The sequence below is a fragment of the Caloenas nicobarica genome, chromosome 1 (genome assembly GCF_036013445.1).
Source record: "Caloenas nicobarica isolate bCalNic1 chromosome 1, bCalNic1.hap1, whole genome shotgun sequence".
NCBI classification, from domain to species: domain Eukaryota; kingdom Metazoa; phylum Chordata; class Aves; order Columbiformes; family Columbidae; genus Caloenas; species Caloenas nicobarica.
The window spans coordinates 44810440-44831003 of NC_088245.1; the positions used below are offsets into that span (position 1 = coordinate 44810440).

The window sequence follows — 20564 nt, forward strand, 5'->3', positions numbered from 1 at the left end:
AGTGTAGGAGTACTTGATAAAAAGAATTCTTGCTGCTGGCAGTGCATTGCTCATTGTGGAGTATTCCAACAATCACATATAACGGAGAACAGCTTAGCTGACAGCTTGATATGCTTTTTTTTTTTTTTCCCCCTACTGTATGACGTACTGGTCTGTAGTAAAGATTAATAACTAAGAAATGTAGAGCTAGGATCAGATCTTATGCTATATACTGCCCTGTAAACTATGTTTTACTTCTGACTTTTCTGCTTGCTGAAAACCTTAATCTGTGAAGCTGGCGGGCTCCTTTGATACCAACTTTCCCAGGAACACGATGTGGCAATGCCACCTCTCAGCCCAGGACTACCGCTATTATCCAGTGGATGGTTATTCGTTGCTTAAACGCCTCCCTCTTCACCCTCCTACAGGACCCCGATGCCCTGTCCAGACAGTGGGACAATGGTTGGAAAATATTGGGCTACCTCAGTATGAAAACCACTTGCTGGCTAATGGATTTGACAATGTGCAATTTATGGTAAGAAATCTTCTGTGCATAGCTGTGTATATACACTGTAGCTGCCTTTTTTGTCTGTCTCTTATGTGCTCATAAAAACCTTGGAGGCTATTCTGCATTGCACTAAGAAGATCTGTTTTGTGTTTCACTTTTCTGTGTCTAGCTGAATTAATATATGAACTGTCCTTGTATAAACTTCCAACGTGTACACGTTACAAAATATTCTAGCCAGAAATACAGTAAAAGAAAAACTGAATATTAAGGTGCTCTCTCCCCCTCATCAGTCTTCACATTAAAAAATAAAAATGCACAGTTCTTTTAATCCATTGCAGGATTTTCACAGTATGTAAAAGCTGTAGACACCCCTATCTGCAATACATCATTTTATTGCTTTTATTTAAACATTAACATAATTGTAATAATAATTAAATAAGATGCGATGACATTCTTGCATTGAGAGCTACTTTAATACCAGAAAATTATTTAATGAAATGTGCTCCCTCTGCAAGTGATTCTAGATGCCTCAGTTAAATGTTTTTCCATCTTAAATAATCAGGCTATGGGATTCACTTGTTGAAACCTGTGCCCGTGTGGAAAAGTAATGTATTCCTTTTAATAGTTCCATTTTCATGTTTTAACTCTAGGCATTTATCAGGAAGATTTGAATGAAATAAAATTTTATGTACTTCAGAATTTACAGTATTACCATGTGGTGTAAAGTAACACAGACCTGTCATGCACAAACTTTCCACTGAAATGAATATTGACAGTAAAGAGAGAAGCTTACTTGTCAGGTTGTTATATAATCATTTTCTACGTGCTTCAGTATTCCCATTCCTTGAACCTCTTGCAAAAACCCTGACTACATTTCTTATGAAGTATCAAAGCTTAAAATATTTTAATTACTCCATTTTAAGACATTTTTAGCAACCCTGTATATGTTGGAACAGTTCTAACTTTTCATAACTTACACCTGGCATATAAGAAACAGAAGTGAAACAGCATGGATATTATGACTATAAAATCATCACAAGTTGTATTTTTCTTATTTAATTTCTTTTGCCAACATCATTATATGCCAAATGGATTATTGATCAGAAAATTAAGGCACAGATCTCTGCCATTTCCACATTATAACAGTGTAGAGGTTTCTTACTGTTTTTACATGGCTGCCATGTGATCTTTTGATTGTATCAGTAAAAATCATTAGAATCTTTACCTTTCAATATTCTTGAAAACAAAGCTGTAAGGGTGTGCTGTCAGCCCAGCAATGTAAAAAAAAAAATATTTCAAAATGCGTTTCAACTACAGTTTCCCAAAATGTAACCACATATATATATATATGTGTTGTGGTTTAGTTACATAATTAGGTGATTGTTTAGTCTTAAAGAGATTATGGAGGGAAATTGTTCACAAGAAGCCGTAGGTGGCATAACAAATGCAGAGGGGTACACCTACCACAGGTAAATGATGAGCACCAGAGAAGCCAAAGAAACTGCCCTAGAGGGTTTTCTGGCCATCCCCTGGCTCTGGAGGGGCCTGAACCACAATCTGGAGGAATTGATGAGACTTTTATTTCCTACATCTCTTATTAATATATTTAGGTAAACATACAAATTATATACAAGATTCAGTTATTCGATACACAAATCAAACTCTTCAGGTGTCAGGCAGAGTAAGTTATGCCTGCCTGTGTTAGCTAGTGTTTTCCAGTCATTTTAATTTAAACCTTTTCTGAAGTGATTTGTTTTAAAATAAATATCGCAGGTAAAATACGAATTACTTTTAATATTAGTTGGGGCAGCATGTGTATGTGAATGGAAGATAAGACTCTTAAATCCAATGATAAGCAAAATGCTGGAAAATTGCCAAGTAATAAAAATGTATAATTTCAGTAATTTAATAATTCCTAATTTATTTATTTCACACTGTTCATCATGCTGTTATATATTTTAATTTTTGTTTGTACCAGAAATTGAATAGTTCCCATATTTTATTGGAAATAAAAATGGCCAGAAAACACTAATTTCTTTATGTATCATTCTTTTTAATATATCAGCATTATGTAAGGAAAGCCTCTCCTGAAAATTTAAATGAGTGTTTTTTAAAATATTTTCCATTCTAACCAAAATGTTAAAGAAAAGATTAAACTTTGAAAGTATATAGGAATATGAGAGAAAGACCTGCTATGCTAAGAGAAAAATTCAGATTACTCCAAACTTAAATATGTGGTAGTCTTCCTTAATGAGAGAACTGCTTTACCTTTATTAAACTGGTTTACATATTAAACTATATTTTACAAGTTTATTAAATTAAGTGTTTCAGATAGGTTAGGTACTTTACATTGAACAATTCTAATACTTCAATGCAGTAAAAATCAGTTAGACATATTTATTCTTTATTCTCTACCATACTCCTGCTTTTGTTTTTCTGTAAGCACGTTCTGACCTGCATCTATTCATTCTGTTGCCTAAGCAACAACTCCTATTAAGTATGATTTAGTAGTACAGGTCTTACTAGATGTTCAGAACAGAAGAGGGAATATAACAATGATATAATTAATGTCCATGGAATAACATACATCTGAGAACAAATATATCCTATTTATACCACTCTTAACAGCAAAATTCTATTAATTAAATTAGCATTCTAATTAAAAGGTGATTTTCAGATAAAAAGATTTCACGGTTAGTAATTCATTAGATCATAGAAATTAACTCCTTGTGTTTAGTTCCCCTTGGGCATTAGGAAAGTTATTCACGAGGCCGTCCTTAGAATTAGATAGACTTGTTTATATTACCTGAAGTGTGTGGACTTCATAGTAAGAAACATCTTGTTTCCTAATAATTTTACAGTGTGAATATTTTTTTCCACGTTTCATCAATATATGTTTTAAAAATAGGTTGAAACATAGTATTAAAAAACTGTGAACTACTGTATTTCTACTTACAGGGTATTTGCGCGCATAGCAAGTGCAATTCCTACCTATTATTAGTGTCGTGCAGGAATGACACTTGCATAATATCTGGTAGGCCCGAGGCAGATTCAGTCCCAAAACTTAGTTCATGTGTGCTTGTAGGAGTAGAATCATACTTGCATATCTATATATACATATGCAATCATTATTAACTTTGATCATGTGTTGTGTAATAGGCTGCAGTGTCCTTCAGATGTAAAATTTTGTAGTGACTTTATGCAGAGAAACTCTGTGTTAGAAGATGCAGAGGATACTGCAGTTTCACAATGTAAATGCTCTTTTGCATTTAAACTAATTTTAAACCACAAGAAAACCGTTAGATCAGTCATAAATTGCAGTATATAAACTAGATATAAACAATAAGGAAACCTAATGAATCCATTATCATCTTTTGATACATAGGTCCCATGGACATTCCTGGGACAAGCTATAATCTTTATGCAGACTAGCAGGCCTACATAATTTAGTATGCTGGGGAAAAAAAAGTTAAATTGCAGAGAAACAGATGAAAATATACAAATGTGCGAGGTCACTAGGTCCTTGCATGCAGCTTTCTACAACTCTGGAGCTTCATCAAAGACTTCATTCTGGATTCACAGAGATAAAAGCAGCTCAATCAAATAACTACCCAGTGGGGACTAGTTCTGATTAAGGACTGCGTATGACTATTTATAGGTTGTTCTAATTGTTTAAGATATTCTAAAATTTTATCACTTGCTTAATATTGCAATTCGATGAAGATAATATATCTTTAAAAGATTTATAAAACACTGTATGAGAGAAATAGGGACCAGACAACCAAAATGAGTTAACAGAAAAATACAAAGCATTTTACTGTATTTTTTCACATTCCAAAATATTGTTCAGTTAATAACCTGAACTGGCATTAGACACGAGACTTTCGTTGCTACTGTGAACTTACAGACATGCACCTCTACCCCTTCAAGTACTTAAATGTTTTGCATTGCCTGAGGATCTAAGTATTGCCTAAGTATTTTTTTAAATTCTCTCTTTTTCACTGTTGAGAAACTGAGGCATAGAGTGACTGCAGGGCAGAATTTAAAACTGCTTATACATTTGAGATAAGAGGTACTAGTTCTTAAAATAGCTACTAGCATAACATTTAACAGATCAATTCTGTTGCTTAAATGTGGCTATCTAGTACCAGTTGAGATACTGCAGGGAGTCCAGGAGATCCAGACAGAGCTGACATATTACTGAGGACAGCCAGACCCTTCAGGATTAGCAGATGGAGTCCAGGTGGGATACCACCAAGCATCTCAGACAGCTCTAGAGTCCTGATGCTTATGCAGCTGAAATGAATCTTAAATGTTGTAGGTCACAAGGAGCTTGTGACATGTCTAGGAACTGAGTACAGATGTCTTGACTTTCCACCTAGTATCTTAGTTGCAAATGAATTTCTTTTCTTTCTAATAATTTTCTGTGTTTGTGTTCATCCTGTGAACTCACCTGGACAAGTATTTACCTGGTTTCACAGCGCTAGGCATGGACTGCCCTCTCAATTCTCCTTAGGCGCCTGTTTTTGATTTAGTTCTGAGTTCAGTTTCGACTTCTTTTTCCTCCCTCTCTCTCTTTCTCTCTTTCTTTCTCTCTTTCTTTCTTAATTTCTTTCTTTCATTAGTCAGCTGAAGTTTATCTGGAGACTGTCCTCCCCCAGGTGTCATTCCTGGGATTAGCTGTCTTGGAATACCCAGTAATTCTTCTTGCCTTTAATCTCTCTAGAGGATCTTAAACTCTGTATCAAGTATAAAGGACAGAAGCAATTTTATTCCTTTAGAGTGAAATACACATGAAAGAAATTCTTTGTGTGCATTGACTCCAAGTCCTGTACTTGTAGAGACCACCACAGTTTTTATCCAAAAATACCTGGTGCAGTGATTGATGGTTTGGGCATTAGGTGAAAGCTTGAAAGGGTGAGTCAGTCTGCCAACACCTTTCTTAAATTAGCCGTGCTGCAGATGATGAAAAAGAGGCCAATGTTTGACAAGGGTTCTAGTCCTAATGTGCTTAGGAGAGCAGATCAACCTTTGTAACACCCAGGCTCTGAGCTCTCCAGGCCCATAACAGCTACTGCAGAGACTCATCAGGGCACTCAAGCGTAATCTGAAGTGTAAGAACATTTAGAAAGTATTGTCTGTGTGCAGTTTACTCAGAAATGAAGAACTGTTTAAGGGAACCTTAAAACTGGCAGGCAGTGATATGCAGCAAGCCACATTTTTAGCAGAGTGGAAGGAATGTGATTCCCACTGATGCTGGAATAAGCTGTGGTTTAAGATTTTCTGTACATCTAGTAAAATCTTAGAATATATGCCTGCAAACGCAAGTTTCAATCTGCTTATCTGGCCGTTACTTGCAAAGTCCAGGACTTGCTTTTAGTTTCATGGCAGATCTACAGAACATGACACTAAAAATGTGGAGCTCCTCTCAGTGCCAGTGTGGCCCTGGCTTCTTCCCTGAGCAAAGTGGCTCTTTGTCACTCTGCTCTCTCCCTTTCCTTCACCTCGGTAACCTTTTGCAACTGTGGCTCCCGAGGCAGACCAACTCTTCCCTTGGTCCAATCTGTTAGCCAAACATAGAGTAGGGCAGAGTTCAAATATAGACATCTGCCTGTGTACCAGTCAGTAGGTTTTTAGGACTCAGTTCAGTTGCCTATGTATTGGAACCACATGGGATGACTAAGACATCTGTGTAGGCTCCGAGTATATGATACAGGATCTATGGAAAACTCATACACGTCTGGAGCTTCAGCTGGATTCCAGACAATGTACATTCGCAGTGCCTCAAATGATTCTAAAGTCATATCTGTGGGCAACTAGGTGAAGCGTCTAATCAGCCACTGAAGCCAATGGAGCATAGAATGTAATTTAGCTGACTGGCTGACTAACTGTTAGGGTACTTATTTTAAGATAAATTAAAGTAGATTCATCTGGTCAGCTGAATCACTGTCTAGGCTTTATTGATTTTTTTACTAGGTCTCCTTAAGCTGTCATGTAGATACAAAAATTTTGATAGCTCAGTTTGGGCTAGAATCCATTCGTGTTCATCAAAAAGGAAACACAAAGTATTTTTATTAGAGCTTTTTCTCCTCTTTCAGAACATCAAGCCCTGAGGCTTCAAGATCTTCTTTTTCATCCCAGTAGACATTCTTACTATAAAACCTGCAAAGGAGAGCTCAGGTGGGTGCCAGAGATGAAGATTGGACCTGTCATCCTGCAATAGCGGCAGGTCTAACAAATAATCCCATTCCACATGATCCAGTTAACACTTCTGTCATAGTATTCCTCAAGCCAGTTGAGAGATGGAAGGACTTATTAATGTGCTCCTCAATGTTGCATGTGTAAATAATTGCTTGCTCTTTCTGTCTTGAGGTCTCAGACCATTCTTCATCATCTGGTGTGAGTGCACGCAGATCTGGAGAGGCAGTGCTCATTCCCCAGTGGAAAGAAAGGGATTTTAGACAAATCTGCTTCGTATTTATAATCTATATATGGAGGAGGGGAGGGAGGGAGGCAGAGAGAGAGAGTCAGGTGCTGCAGGCTGGTGACTGATCCTGCACTTGACAAAGGACTTTATGAAAATGTTGGCAATAAGATTGTTCAACAGAGGAAAGAGAAACAAGACAGAATTTTTGTGTGTTTCACTTGAACAACTGATTCATAAAGAACTCATCCTCAGACTATTGACTTAATTAAGGCATCCTGGGTATGGTGGAATCGTTGAGAGGAAGAGGGAGTATGTTTTCATCTAAATCTGTCTCAACAGTTGTACCTTGTAGATACAATCAGGGATGAGTCCACCTGCCTGTGTGCTAGGTTCTGCTAAGTTAACCTTCAGGTGAGGGTTTCTCTGGTTTTTCTGGAATATTTGTCCATCTCTATTTAAATTTTACTCCACACAAGGTTGTACATGCAAGGCACACAGGCAGGACTTCAGGCTGTACACGTGGTAAACAATCCAGGTGCCAGTATATGCGGTGGAATACCCTTCCACTCACCTCTACCACTCAGGTTAGTGACATCCAGTGCCTATGTACCTCTTTGGAAAGCTCACTCTACAGCAGTCTGAGAGAACTTTTCCAATGTACATATCAATGTATTGGGCTCAGGCTTGCCCCCACTAAGAACAGAGAGCCAAATCCAGACATTGAAAGCCATTGCGTGTACAGCCACCAATAAAAGTGAAACTATTTAATCTGTGAGTATGGTACTTGAGGACTGGAATTAGTCCCATCTGTTCTAACAATATGTTAAATGTTAATGTGAAATGTTGTACTTGAGCTAAAAGCCCACCTAGTGCAGAGACTGGCCTTCATCTCGGTGTACAAATACTGATGAACTGTATTCTGAGACTGCATGTGAGGAATTGTCTATTGGCCCCAAATAAAAGTTTATGATAAACTAGTAGAAAATATTTCATCTGAAAGTTAGGTTGATAAAGCAGGTGAAAATTCTAATAATGGTATAACAAAGCATGACATTTTAATAACTGATAAGAGATGTAATGCTGATATAATGTCCACGCCAAGTGTTTATTTAAGGCAAAAACCAGCTGCTGTTGTTACTGAAAAGGACAATGCTAAATCTTCAAGAAGTAGAAATGTTTGTTTATAGAATGATGTGTATAATGCTATTCCTCATAACTTATGAAAGATATGAAAAACATGATAATATGTAAAGGTCATTAAAAGTAACAGAAAGTTTAAAGGTTAAAAGAGGCAGAAAGTCTGAGTTTTTACTCTTCAGGGTGAAAAACCGAAGATTCAAAGGATTGTAGTTACATTGTAGGCAAATAATGGAAAGCTTTGCAAAGGAAGGGAATGGTAGACTTAAAACCACTGGTCTGTATGTAGTAGAAAGTTACAGTTTATTCTTAGTTATTTCATATGGCCATACTTCTCTAATAAAATAAAAACAAGAAAACCCATGTACAGTAAAAGGAATTTTAAAAGGAACACAATATACAGTTGTTATATATACTGTTTTGAACAATATTGTCCAACAAGAAATAATTAAGTGGCATCTAGATCAACAGGTAAATTAATCTCAAGCAATAACAGACTTCCGTGACTAAGTTAAAGATATTTGAAGGACACAGCAGTATGGGGAAGCTTGATTACAGATAATTACGTCGTAGGATTCCGCAGGAGTTATCAGGTAAAGACTTATGGGTACTAACAGATAACTGGAAATAAACGTAAAATTCTTGGATGTGTTATCCTTTATGAAGGAAGACTGGGTGGTGTGAGAAGAGCTTGGGTAGTTATATGAGCAAGTGTTAATGCAGATAAACAAAATAGAAACAATCTAAAATAAAGAGAGAATCTATCATGAAAGATAGGTAAATAACCAAAATACAATACGGAAAATGTAGGAGAGAATATTACATTTCATTAACTATGTGAGTAGAATACATTCAGAAAAGGTTTTATCAATATGCTACAGCTAAAAGGAATATTAAGAAAGTCAGATAAGAGTCATTTTAGTCTTAGCATAAAGACAAATTATGAGAATTAGGGAAATACAGTGTTAATGAAGACCACTGAGATACTGGAGAGGGAGAGGAAGAGAGAGAGCAATCATACTGCAATCAGATAAAAGATCTGAATCATCTAGGTTAGGTGATGTTTGATGAAAAGTCTTAAGAAACTGAAGAGGAAATACGAGATCCTTTATCAATCATCTTTGACAACTCCCAGAGAATGAATGAATTAATAAAGGACAATTAAAATACAAACATAGTACCAACATATATTTCAGATCACAGGATTCATCCTCAGTATAGATTTCCAGACTCTTGACCTCTTTATCTTCAACCTTTCACCATACAAGTAGTGCCTTATTCAAGAAGGAAATGGACAGCAATGTCATTAGCAACAGATAGTTACCATCATCTGTACCAAGTCTGGTGGGGAGAAAATGGGAAAGTGAACAGAATTTCACAATGGGATGTAATGGAAAGAATAAAGGAAGTAACTGTGCAGTTGGGAGATGAACAGAATATTTAAGGGAAAACAGTAAAGAAACAGATGCATTGTACAATGCATTGTGCCTCTCATCATGTAGGTGAAAAGCTCTCCTTCCATCAAAAATAATTAAAATTTCAGCAAGTGAGACAAGCATAATTTTGTCAGTAGAACTAGAGCTACTTTTTAAAAAGCTGTTCTAGAATGTGATGTACCAGAATTGCCATGCAAGCAAGGCATTCCTGGTATTGTTTCCCTGACTACTTCTGAATTTCATGGGCACCTAAAGTTTTTCTCCTTCAGTTTAGAGGGCTTCTGTTTGCCCACACATCGGTGAGAATGTTTCCTTCTCCCATACTCCATGCCTTTATATTGTTTTTGGTACCAACACCAAGACCAATACGTTTAACCTTTTTAATGACAAAAGCAATGAAACCCTTGAAGCTTTTATCAACATACTGTACATTCTGCATAATGTGCTGTCTGTTCTGCCTATTGACACATGTGCTTACACACACACACACGCACACATTACACAAAAAGGTAATTCATTAAGGTGGGAAATTCCACATACTCAGAAATAGAGAATTTGAGAATTACAGTACCTTTGCAGCCTCAGTTCATCCCTCACATTCATATGCCTTGTGATACAGTCTTCAATCACAGGATTCTCTACTAATTTTTCTCCCTCAAAATTCCCTCCTCATTCAGTGTACTGAGATCTGAGTATGTGCAAGCACACATTTCAAGGAACTAGCAGTTAAAAATAAAACTTTCTTTTATTTTTCTAATGTTTAATTGCTTAATGACTTTACAACCTTAGCCCAATGGGTGTTTGAAACAATGATGAGACCTCCAAACTGCCTTCTCTTTTCATTCAGTAGTGATTTACACTTGTCTAGTATTGTTCATCTGGAACACTAGAATTGCATTATCTCTCTAAAGTACTTTAAGATCCAAACATGCTTCTCATTTGCATTTGCATTTTAGAAACTGAGTTATAAAGAGTTAGAAAAGGTAAAAGGATAGCACTTCAGATGATTACTTTAGACAAATAAGAATGAAAATATTCCATTAGAAACACTTTTGTCACAGTTTTTCAGAAGCTGAGCACTGTGCATCAAAGGTCATCTCCAAAAACTTTGCATACATGTTTTACATGGGTCTAGGCAAAGATTCAGTTCTAAAAAACATTAATGTTCTTGACTTTCAATGGGAAAAAAGATATATTCTTCAACTGCTGAAGGCCTTGTGCAAACAAAGCAAACGGCCTTGTCTTAACTATGATTTTATTTCACATAAGCATAATTTTTTTATTTAAAAATGAGCTTCTATTCATTGTAAATACAAGGTCACACAATGAAATTCTCACCTGGTATCTGGTCTTCTTAGTCCACTCCCGATTTAAATATATTTTCAGGAAAACAGGTAATGCTATTTTACTCCCCAAATAGTATATACTACTGTAGACTTTAAAGCACATTTTCTTTACTATGAAATGAATTATATTCTGTATCTTTTGCTGTCCCTCATTAAGCTCAAATTGGTGTGCAGCTGGGATAAAATCTCTATGCAAAAATATACTGTATTTGTTTTAGGCTGGCTGGTACTGATGAAGCTGATGGTATATACACTTGTACATAAAACCCATGACTTAACTGAAATCTCATGTTTCAGATGTTTATTATTATCTTGTGCATTATTTTATTGAATTTTTTGAAACCAAATGATTTTATAGCATTATTAATGGAAACACCAATGGATTAAATTTGCAAGAAGTACAATACCTGCTCTAGATTTGTGTTGAAAGTCTTTGACTGGATAATAATTATTTGAAAATTTTTTGATCCAAAGGCTAGAACTAGATGGAAGGTTTGAAATATAAAAGCCAAAATATTTGCCCAGGTGGCAGACGTGGAGGGGTGAGGTTATTGTGGATACAAGGGCTAACAGTCAGTTTAAATATTAAAAATTAGAATAGCATAAATAAAAGCATGCTGGATAAACACCTATCAAATGACCTTTCTGATATAAATCCCAAACAGTATTTTCTCTGACTGCCCAGTTAGCAGCCATGCATTGGTAAAGAGTGGCCCTCTGTGCACAATCCCCTTTTGCAATTGGGAAGAGGGTGGAAAGAATCTGCATCTTATTCACTGGAACCTTATAGCTCATGCTAAAAACAAATATATGTGCAGCTGGTTACAGCCCTTAAAATCTCTGAAATTATTGATAGCTTATATTCTTCAGTAGCCACACTGTTTAACAGCTTTTTCACTGCTTCAGGTGTGCTTTCTCCGAACAGCTCCCCTTTTAATCACATAGAAAGCCCACTTCTTGAAGTTAAGATGGTGTTTATAAAGAAATACTAGTTCTTAACTGCCATGCTGTGTTAAGATAAAAGACTGCACAATACTGGGTTGGTTTTTAGCCTTGATCCATTTTTAAATATAGTATGAATATTATAGTTCTGTTAGCTTCTCTGAACTCCCTAGGCATCCCTCTTGTTGCCAGAAAGGAATTATAAATTGACAAAGCAAGTTATTTTATTTCATTTTCCATCTCTCTTGGAATTTGGAAATGTGTCTATTCTGTCCATGAACTTTTTACTTCCTGACGTTCTGATTTTTCAAGTACTTGTTTTATTACCTGTAGAAACAGTAGATCTTCACTTTCTGCCCAGAAAAATAACTTTATGCAGCAAGAGTGGAATATTATGTCAAAGAACCCAGATACAGACGAATCTTTGGTTCCCTAAAATATCAGGCTTTTTGTCAGCAAATTCTGCTGTTCCTGCTTGTATGGCTTGATTTCTCTCCATCTCTTAACTCTGTTATGTATATAATAGCATCTTGATTCATATATGTACTTGTTTAAAGTTCATGCTGATTTTCTTTCTTCTTGAACAATAACAAGTGGAGACTCAGGAGAAAAGGGAATAAAGAAAACACTTGCTAGGACATGCAGAAGCAGCCTGGTCTGTGGAAAATGCACAGGACAAAATATCTAAGGGTCTTTTCTGAGGTCAGTGTTTGATTTGCATGATGAGTTTGGGGAAGATGCTTCTCTATTCCCTTAATTGTCTGGCTAGGAAATTACATAATATTGCTGGCCCATATGTTATGAAATCAAGAGAGGATACTGGGATAGAAATACCTGTATATTAAGAGCTATATTGTGGCCAATTATCTGCTTGTGTCTGTCCTTTCATTGTTCAGGTTTCTAAGTACCTGTAGCTGTAAAGCATGGGTTCTCAGGAGGGAGCCAGCAGTAACCAGAATGCCTGAGGAATCTCACTGAGTACCTTCAGCTAAGTTCTGAATAAATTCGGTGGCAACAAATGGACTCCAGCTAAAAATAGTGCAGGAAAACAAAAGTAGTTAATGCTTATTAATATTTTTGCACCCCAAACAAAATTAATCAGGAACATTTTCGGTGCATAAGCTAGCTATATGCATTTTGTCCTTACTTTAATCTTGAAATCATGCATTTTATTGGTTCTGTAAGCCAAACCCATGGCAGAAACTGTTTCTTAGTGTTCCTCTTGTCTCTCCTGGAGCTGCTTGGGTGCCACTCTTCACTTCTCTGTATTTCTGAGATTTTCTGTGTCTGACCCTCTCTCCCAAAATACATTCGTGTTTCTGACCTCTCTCCCTGCCTCAGCATCTCTGCAGACTGGACTCTTCTTGTGTTCCCCATCTCTTCTTCATTTCCTCTTTCCTCGGTAGAAATTACTGTGTGTCTTTTCTGTCTCCAAAGCAAAGAAGTAAGGAAGGAAGGAGTGAGAGAGGGAAGAAGAAGAAGAAACTGGGGGAGCAAAAGAAAACTAAGAGGGGGGTGGAGGATTTCTGCTTCACATCTAAGTTCTTTTTCTGACTTAAACATGTTAGGGGGTCCTGAACAAAATCAGAGGGACATTTAACTGGCAGGTTTTCACAGACATATTCTTGTCACTCTTTGGGTGACAGCTCTGGCCCAACACAGCTGGTGCTCAGTGAGAGCCAGTTTGCTTGGCTGAGTTTAAGCTGACACCTTGGAGAAAGCTGGCTGTGCTCTCCAGCATGTTTTGTACCCTGTTTCCCCAAAAATAAGACAGGGTCTTACACATTTTTCGTTCCAAAAGATGCTTACTTTTTTACATGTATAGCTGCCTGGACACTATTTAAATTGGCTTTTTTATGAACTGTAACTAGGACTTATTTTTGGAGTAGGGCTTATATTTCAAGCATACTCAAAAATCCTGGAAAATCATGCTAGGGCTTATTTTGGGGGTAGGTCTTATTTTTGGGAAAAGAGGGTAGTATCATATTATTCAGATTTTTTTGTTTTCTAAAGTGTCTCAGGCTTCTGATTTATCTGGACAGCTAGCTACAGATTGTGACAAGCTTTTTTGATAAAACTGTTGCACTGAAAACCCTTTGATACACATGTGCAAGGGAAGGAACAGAATTTGGATTTGCTGTAGTGTGAGTATTCACCGCTAAAACTGAATTTGACTATGGTTGTCCTTTGACTACATATGTAGATACATACTAAGTACTCATTGAAATGGAAGAAAACAATCCCTGCATTTAGACATTGAAAACTAGTAGATTTAGAACTAATAGTTCTGGTCCTAATTTGTCCTACTTTAATTCTTTACCTGTATAATGAGTATAAAAATGCCGCCTAGTCTTGAAGTGGTCTTATAAAATATATTAATTCCTGTTTTCAGGCTGGCTAATATTATTACAATGAAAGTCTAAAAAAAGTCCACAGAAAGTGAGTCATTCTTACTGGTGAGGTCTTCAATGAAAAACTATATATATAAGACATGGACCCACACAGAGAATGATAAAGGCTAAAAAAAGAAATATCAACTAACTTATTTGTAAGTACCATCCATCCCCTTGCGCTGAATTCATGGATTATTCATAAATATAATTATACTGTGTGTATGGTGCCATGTAGAATATGTATCCTGGGGTGACGGGTGGTGAGCCAGTGTTGAACAGTCTTTGTTCTGGTATTTTGTAGCTTCATGACTCTGCAACGTTCCTTTGATGTGTAATGGTGATCAGCAGCTGTTATTTTGTCTGTTTCATTAATTGTGGTAACTTTTAAGAAGGTATACTGAAATATAGAAATTATATTACGTGAAGTTACAGTCCTCCACAATCTTGTGTCACAAGGTCAGGAGCACTCAGTTTTAATATTCAGTTTGTTGGTAGCAGTGGTCTGGTTTGTACTTGATATTAAAGGCAGAAGGGGCCAATGGGACTCACAGGTGTTCATCAGGAACCATTAGGAACATTTATCACAGAGAAAGTTAAATTAGAAAAAGCTTAGCTTGCTCACAAAGAAATCTGCAAAACATTAGTAAAATAACTGCTTGAATTTGGGCAGGGAGAGGTCCCAAAGACTACCTAAACATTAGTTGTGGAGTGCGGTATCCTCGTTGTAGGAAATGGGTTGATGGAAACACTCATCACCGTAGCAACAGGAGGGAAGGTGCCATACGAGGTGACTGACTTGCATGAAGGTTTTCCCATGACTGAGGGCAATGAAGCGCCAGTGTCAGATTGCTGGACTCTGACAGCAGATGTCCCGACATGTTTACTTGGACAATCAGCTATGCAGCAGCATTGCAGAACCCTTCCACACTGTTCTGGGACTGGATCAGTCTGCATACAAGTAATACTACCCTAAGAATATATCAAGCTGTCCTCTCATTAATTTTGAATGTGTTAATTTGGATTTTTTAGAAAATGCAGGACATCAATGGGAAGAATAATCAGCCCCTCAGATAAATAACAAAACAAGTTTACCTTTACATAGAAGATTCTTGAAACCAAATACTATTTGCAAGGCAGGAAGAATAGTTCAAAGGGCTATTACCAAGACTGTGTGTATGAGACCAATATGTGACTTCAAGCTTCGCAGCTAGTACTTGCTTTGTCTGGAGACAAGATACATAGTTACATTTCTGAGAACAGACTTCTTCACATGCATGACTTTTTTTCTTGTATTCACTGGCAATAAAAGATTATGCCTGTCATTATACATGCAAGTAATTTATGGATTGGTATAAAAATGTCATGTTGTATATTTGTAACTTCTAACTACTCAGTTATGGGTAGAAAACACAGAACCATGGTAGTTACACTAATTACTACTTTTGTGTTGTATCTGAGATACACAATACAAAAATATTTGCAAAAGAGTGAGTAATGTGTAAGTAAAGCTGAGAATGTGGACAGAAAGAAAGGTCATGGTATTTGAACTATATCTGAATACAATATGTGGATTGGGAATAAGTTGCAAAGGGGGAAAAATAGATTTGAATGGAGGAAGGGAACAGAAAGTAGACTGTTTATTATCTGGCTTACACATCCAGAAATCTGATTTTGCATTTGTTTGTTTGTTTATTGGATGTGTTTGTTTATTTTTGTATTTCAGAATTATAAATGTTATTGTTCAATGTCAAGATACTTAAAAATTTTGGGCAAACTATTTTGATGCCTGCAGTAATTAAGGTTTTATATGAGATCCAGTAAATTTCTACACAGGTTTTTTTATAGGTTCTGGGTGACAGTTGCTGTATTATTGGTGAAATAGCTAGACCATGCTACATTAAATGCTACCGTTTAATATTAAAAATATGTTGTCATGGGTTGACAAAAAAATATTAAGAAACGCAACGATCAGTGAATCACTCCAGCGTACACTTCTTACATATCAGTGGCTACCCAGTTGTTTTCCAAAATGGAACCTTTAATTTTTAGATAAAATTAGCGTAAGTTGAATGTCTTTCCCTCATTCTTTGGACTCATTGTCCAGTTATACCTTGTTCAAGTGGTTTAGGGATCAGCAAATGACAGAGGGTGAAATATCTCCTTTATGCATAGAAATTATGTTGCCCAGAGGGACCTTGACAGACTTGAAAGTGGGTTCATGTGAACATACTGCAGTTCGACAAGGCCAAGTGCAAAGTTCTGCACATGGGTTGGGGCAGCCCCTAATATCAGTACAGACTGGAGGATGAATCAGTTACGAGTGGCCCTGCAGAGAAGGACCTGGGAATACTGATGGGTGAAAAATTGGATATGAGCCTGCAACATGCGCTTGCAGCCCAGAAAGCCAGTCCTGTCCTGGGCTGCATAAAAAGAAGAGTGGCCAGCAGGTCGAGAGAGGTGGTTCTGCCCCTCAACTCTGCCCCTCCTGAGACCTCAGCTGGAGCACTGTGTCCAGCTCTGGAGTCACAGCACAAGGAAAACGTGGGCCTGTTAGAGCAGGTCCAGAGGAGGCCACACAAATGATCAGAGGGCTGGAACAGCTCTGCTATGAAGAAAGGCTGAGGGAGTTGGGGTTGTGCAGCCTGGAGAAGGCTGCAGGGAGACCTTATTGTGGCCTTCCAATATATAAAGAGGTCTTACAGGAAAGACAGAGACAGACTTTTTACTAGGGCACGTAGCGGCAGGACACAGGGCAATGGTTTTAAACGGAAAGAGGATAGATTTAGATTGGATATAAGGAAAAACTTTTTTTACTATGAGGGTGGTGAGACACTGGAATAGGTTGCCCAGAGAAATTGTGGATAGCTCATCCCTGTAAATGTTCAAGGTCAGATTGGATGGGGTTTTGGGCAACATGAAAGGTGTCCCTGCCTATTGCAGGGGGAGTGGACTAAACGATCTTTGAAGATCCCTTCTGACCCAAACTGTTCTGTGATTCTAAGTATCCTTTCTTCCATGCACTCTACAAATTTAGGCCTGTCATCATATCACAGTTTTGAAGGCACTGGTCTTATTTTGATTCTTGTGGAATACATCACTCTAAAGTTAATTTGTAAGAAGGCTGGTCCAGGGCTTCTGCCACCTCTGTGACACATACAAAGAAATAAGCTTTGCAGTCCAGGGATGATTTGTTTCAGTCTAGAAAAGGGATGGTAAATCAGTTTCTTCCAAATGCTAAAGAGCAGCTGAGCCTTATGTATACATTAAAATCTATGGTGGTTTTGTATTTAGCAAAATCAGGTCTTCTGCATGCTATATATCCAGCACTTAGTCTCTAGTGTAGCTAAATGCCCATATGCTTAACTTTAAATTAACCCAAAGGTGAGAGTGAAAAAAATTATATGAGACAAATTATTTCTATATTTTGCTTTTCTGGGCAGTTTTGGCCACTAGCAGAGACACTGAGCTAATGAGTTAGAGAGACCTTCGATCCACCTCATAGGTTCATACCTTCATACATTCATACATACATAGGTTCATACATTCTTGGGAACTACAGCTTTGATTCAGATTCTCTAGCATATTTTTTTTGAGAGGCAGTGTCTGCTTGGTACTGAACATAGGCTTTGTGGCACAAACCAATCATTCTTGAAATCACTACATGTGAAGCGAAATGCATCCTAATGTGATGCCATAGTCCACGCGTGACACGCGGGATGGCCATCCAGTGGAATGATAATTAATCTTCCTTTATGAGAACAGGAAAATGCATCTTCCAAATCCTTACTGGAGAACAATAGCACCATGCAGTGACATAAAGCACGTGGGATCACATCACAGCGATCTGCTGGTTGCCGTGGTGACGGGAGTGGGCCCGCAAAGCCAGCCGCCCGGCTGCTGAATTGGAAGGGATAAGAAAAACACAGCCCACTTCCCATGCGAAATGAATTACAAGAACAGGCAAAGGAAGAAAAGAAAATTGTCAACCCTTAATCAAATGTTCTTGTATTTTTAGAAAGGGTTTGAAGAAAATGGAGGCCATCTCCTCTTACTTCTTGGGCTTCAGAGACCTGGCTAGTAATATCCCTCTGCATACTGTGGCAATTAATCACAATGGTTTGTGTAAGAAAAAAATCACATGTAACAGAAATCTCATCTGTGTGCAGTGGGAGACAACAATACCTTATTCAATCCTGCTATTATTTGTGCCTGCCTTAGCAAACAAAATCTGTAGGAATATGCTAAAATGGGTTTCAACTTAACACTGTATTTAGCATCAAAGCCTGATTGTCTATTTTCCCTCCACCCTTTTAATTTTCACCTCTAGAAAGTTAGTGTATTCCAATTCCTTATTAGCTTACAAGCTCTCTTACCCTTGCGTCACCACTACAGATCAAAAGCAGCATGGTGGAATGTGAAATGCATACAAACATAGCAAATCAGTGACACATAGAAAACACTATTCATTTACCGGTATTTCTCGTTTTTGGGAGCTGCTTCATATTTTATTATATTTAGTGATATAATATTAAATAAAACAAGGTCATTTGACCTAACAGCCTCCAATTTCTAGCAGCTAGGTCCTGAAAATGGTTTGGGTACCTGCCTAGTTAGGCAGTGCCTTCATTTTGCAGTGCACAGAGTGGACTCTGAACAGCCAGGTGAGCCCTCCAAGAACGTGTTAAAAATGCAGTTAGCAGCAGCAATGGTGAGCATCATCACGCTTGACTTTACAGTTCCTGTCTCTGGGAGCAGGATCCCTACGGCTGAATTAAGCACACAAGACCCTACATAACTTAATAGGAAGAGAAAGGCGCTTAAGAAAGGGGTTTGCAACACTAAGCAGAGGAAGCCAGTAAGATACTACAAAGCAGGAGTTATACCTGAAAGCTTTGCCACTCTTTGCAATGCTGTATTAGACATGATTTAGAAGGCTGGATTTCTCGTGCTGCTCCCTGGATCTTGACATCCAGGTCATCTCTTTGGGTGAGGACAACTGGCTCACTGTTTTCTTTCAAATTACAGTATGCACCAGAAGCATGAGTCTGTAGCTCAAAAGTTAAAATACTTGGCTGAAAGAAATAGAAAGTCCTGAATTTTTAGCTTTTTCTCTGCTTTTTATATTTGGCAGTCACTGGATGTAAACCAGAAAAATTTCTAGCAACAGCACAAGAAGATTGATTTACCACAGCCAGCTGTCACTGGTCTAAAGGAAGATATTCCTTTCTGGTTTACTGGCTAAACTTCACAGTAATTTAGTTTCAGCAGGACCAGTAAATGATTCCTCCTCAATCCCAGGGTGCCTTTTCCTATCTGTTGTTGCATAGCTTGCTCTCTTTTTAGGTGATTTGAGTTTCAGAAGGACACATGAATCCTATCTCCTGCCTTCTGCATTAATCTTCTAATGGCTGGGCTGGGCTATGAGAAAGAAAGTTAAAGCCGTTCTTCCTCATTCTCTCATATTTTTAAGAAAGAGCAGCTGCCAGTTCATGCCATGCTCCTCTGTTTCTGCCTTGGGAATGCCCTGAGACTTCCTACCAGATCAAGCTCTGATGGCATCTATGAGGAGGACCTACTTTCTAGGCTCACCCGAAGGTCTGACGTGGTTTCCAAGCTGCCCCCTCTGCTCAGAATGGCGAGCTTGAACACCGGCAGCCCAAAGGCAAAGCTGCTGGTGTGAGTAGGGTTCAGCTGCGGGCAGGAGATGAACAATGGCTTCCAAGACCTCAGTTGTAACTTTGGGGCATAAGAGTGGGAAGGCTTAAGTATTTTTTTGAGCATATGTTTTCCTTGCTGCTATTTCACAGAGCCTTCATGTGAATAACCTATTTTTAAGACGCGGATCATGCCTGGAATTTTACATTCAAAGTCTTTGACTCTGCATTTTGTGCTCTCCAGTTTGATTTGGGTGGCTCACATTTTAAACAGCATGACTAGAGTTAATAAGATGTGAGGAAGGAAAAACTTCTATGAGACATTCTGGGAGGTGAACAGAGTTTTTACATTTATTACAAAAACACCCATGCTATCTCCAATGTTAAACAGATCTTCATGTTATATGCAGAGCAGGTATTCAGCATTTATGTTATGTCAGAAAATATCATGTTTGCCCCTTCCTGCACTCCCCAAACTTATACACTTATTGGAGAAGGGAATATTTTTCTGAGAATTTAGAAGTCTGTTAATTAGCTCACAGTAATATTGATTTTAAAGTGGGTCCTTTGAGAAATTTAGCATCTAAGCTAACTAGCATTTATCTCAAGTAATCTGAATAATGGTACAATATAGACTCTCTGGAATTTTCATTACTAAATGAAGTGAAATTATCTTCACAATATACATTCAAGACATTAAGATGTAATTTAGGTAAGTATTAATAATTATTTTATTGAATTG

At 37.6% G+C, this 20564-nt stretch overlaps 1 protein-coding gene across 9 annotated transcripts in view; it reads left to right on the top strand.

Moving 5' to 3' along the window:
• ANKS1B (ankyrin repeat and sterile alpha motif domain containing 1B) overlaps window positions 1-20564 on the top strand; it is a 434418-nt gene that overhangs the window by 234714 nt on the left and 179140 nt on the right. For 8 of the 9 annotated variants that reach the window (XM_065627461.1, XM_065627472.1, XM_065627482.1 and 5 more), the window contains exon 1: window positions 314-514. In XM_065627461.1, the coding sequence (XP_065483533.1) occupies window positions 314-514 (201 nt within the window). Of the gene's footprint in view, window positions 1-313; window positions 515-20564 lie in introns of those variants that run through there. The other variant, XM_065627452.1, reaches the window with a different exon arrangement.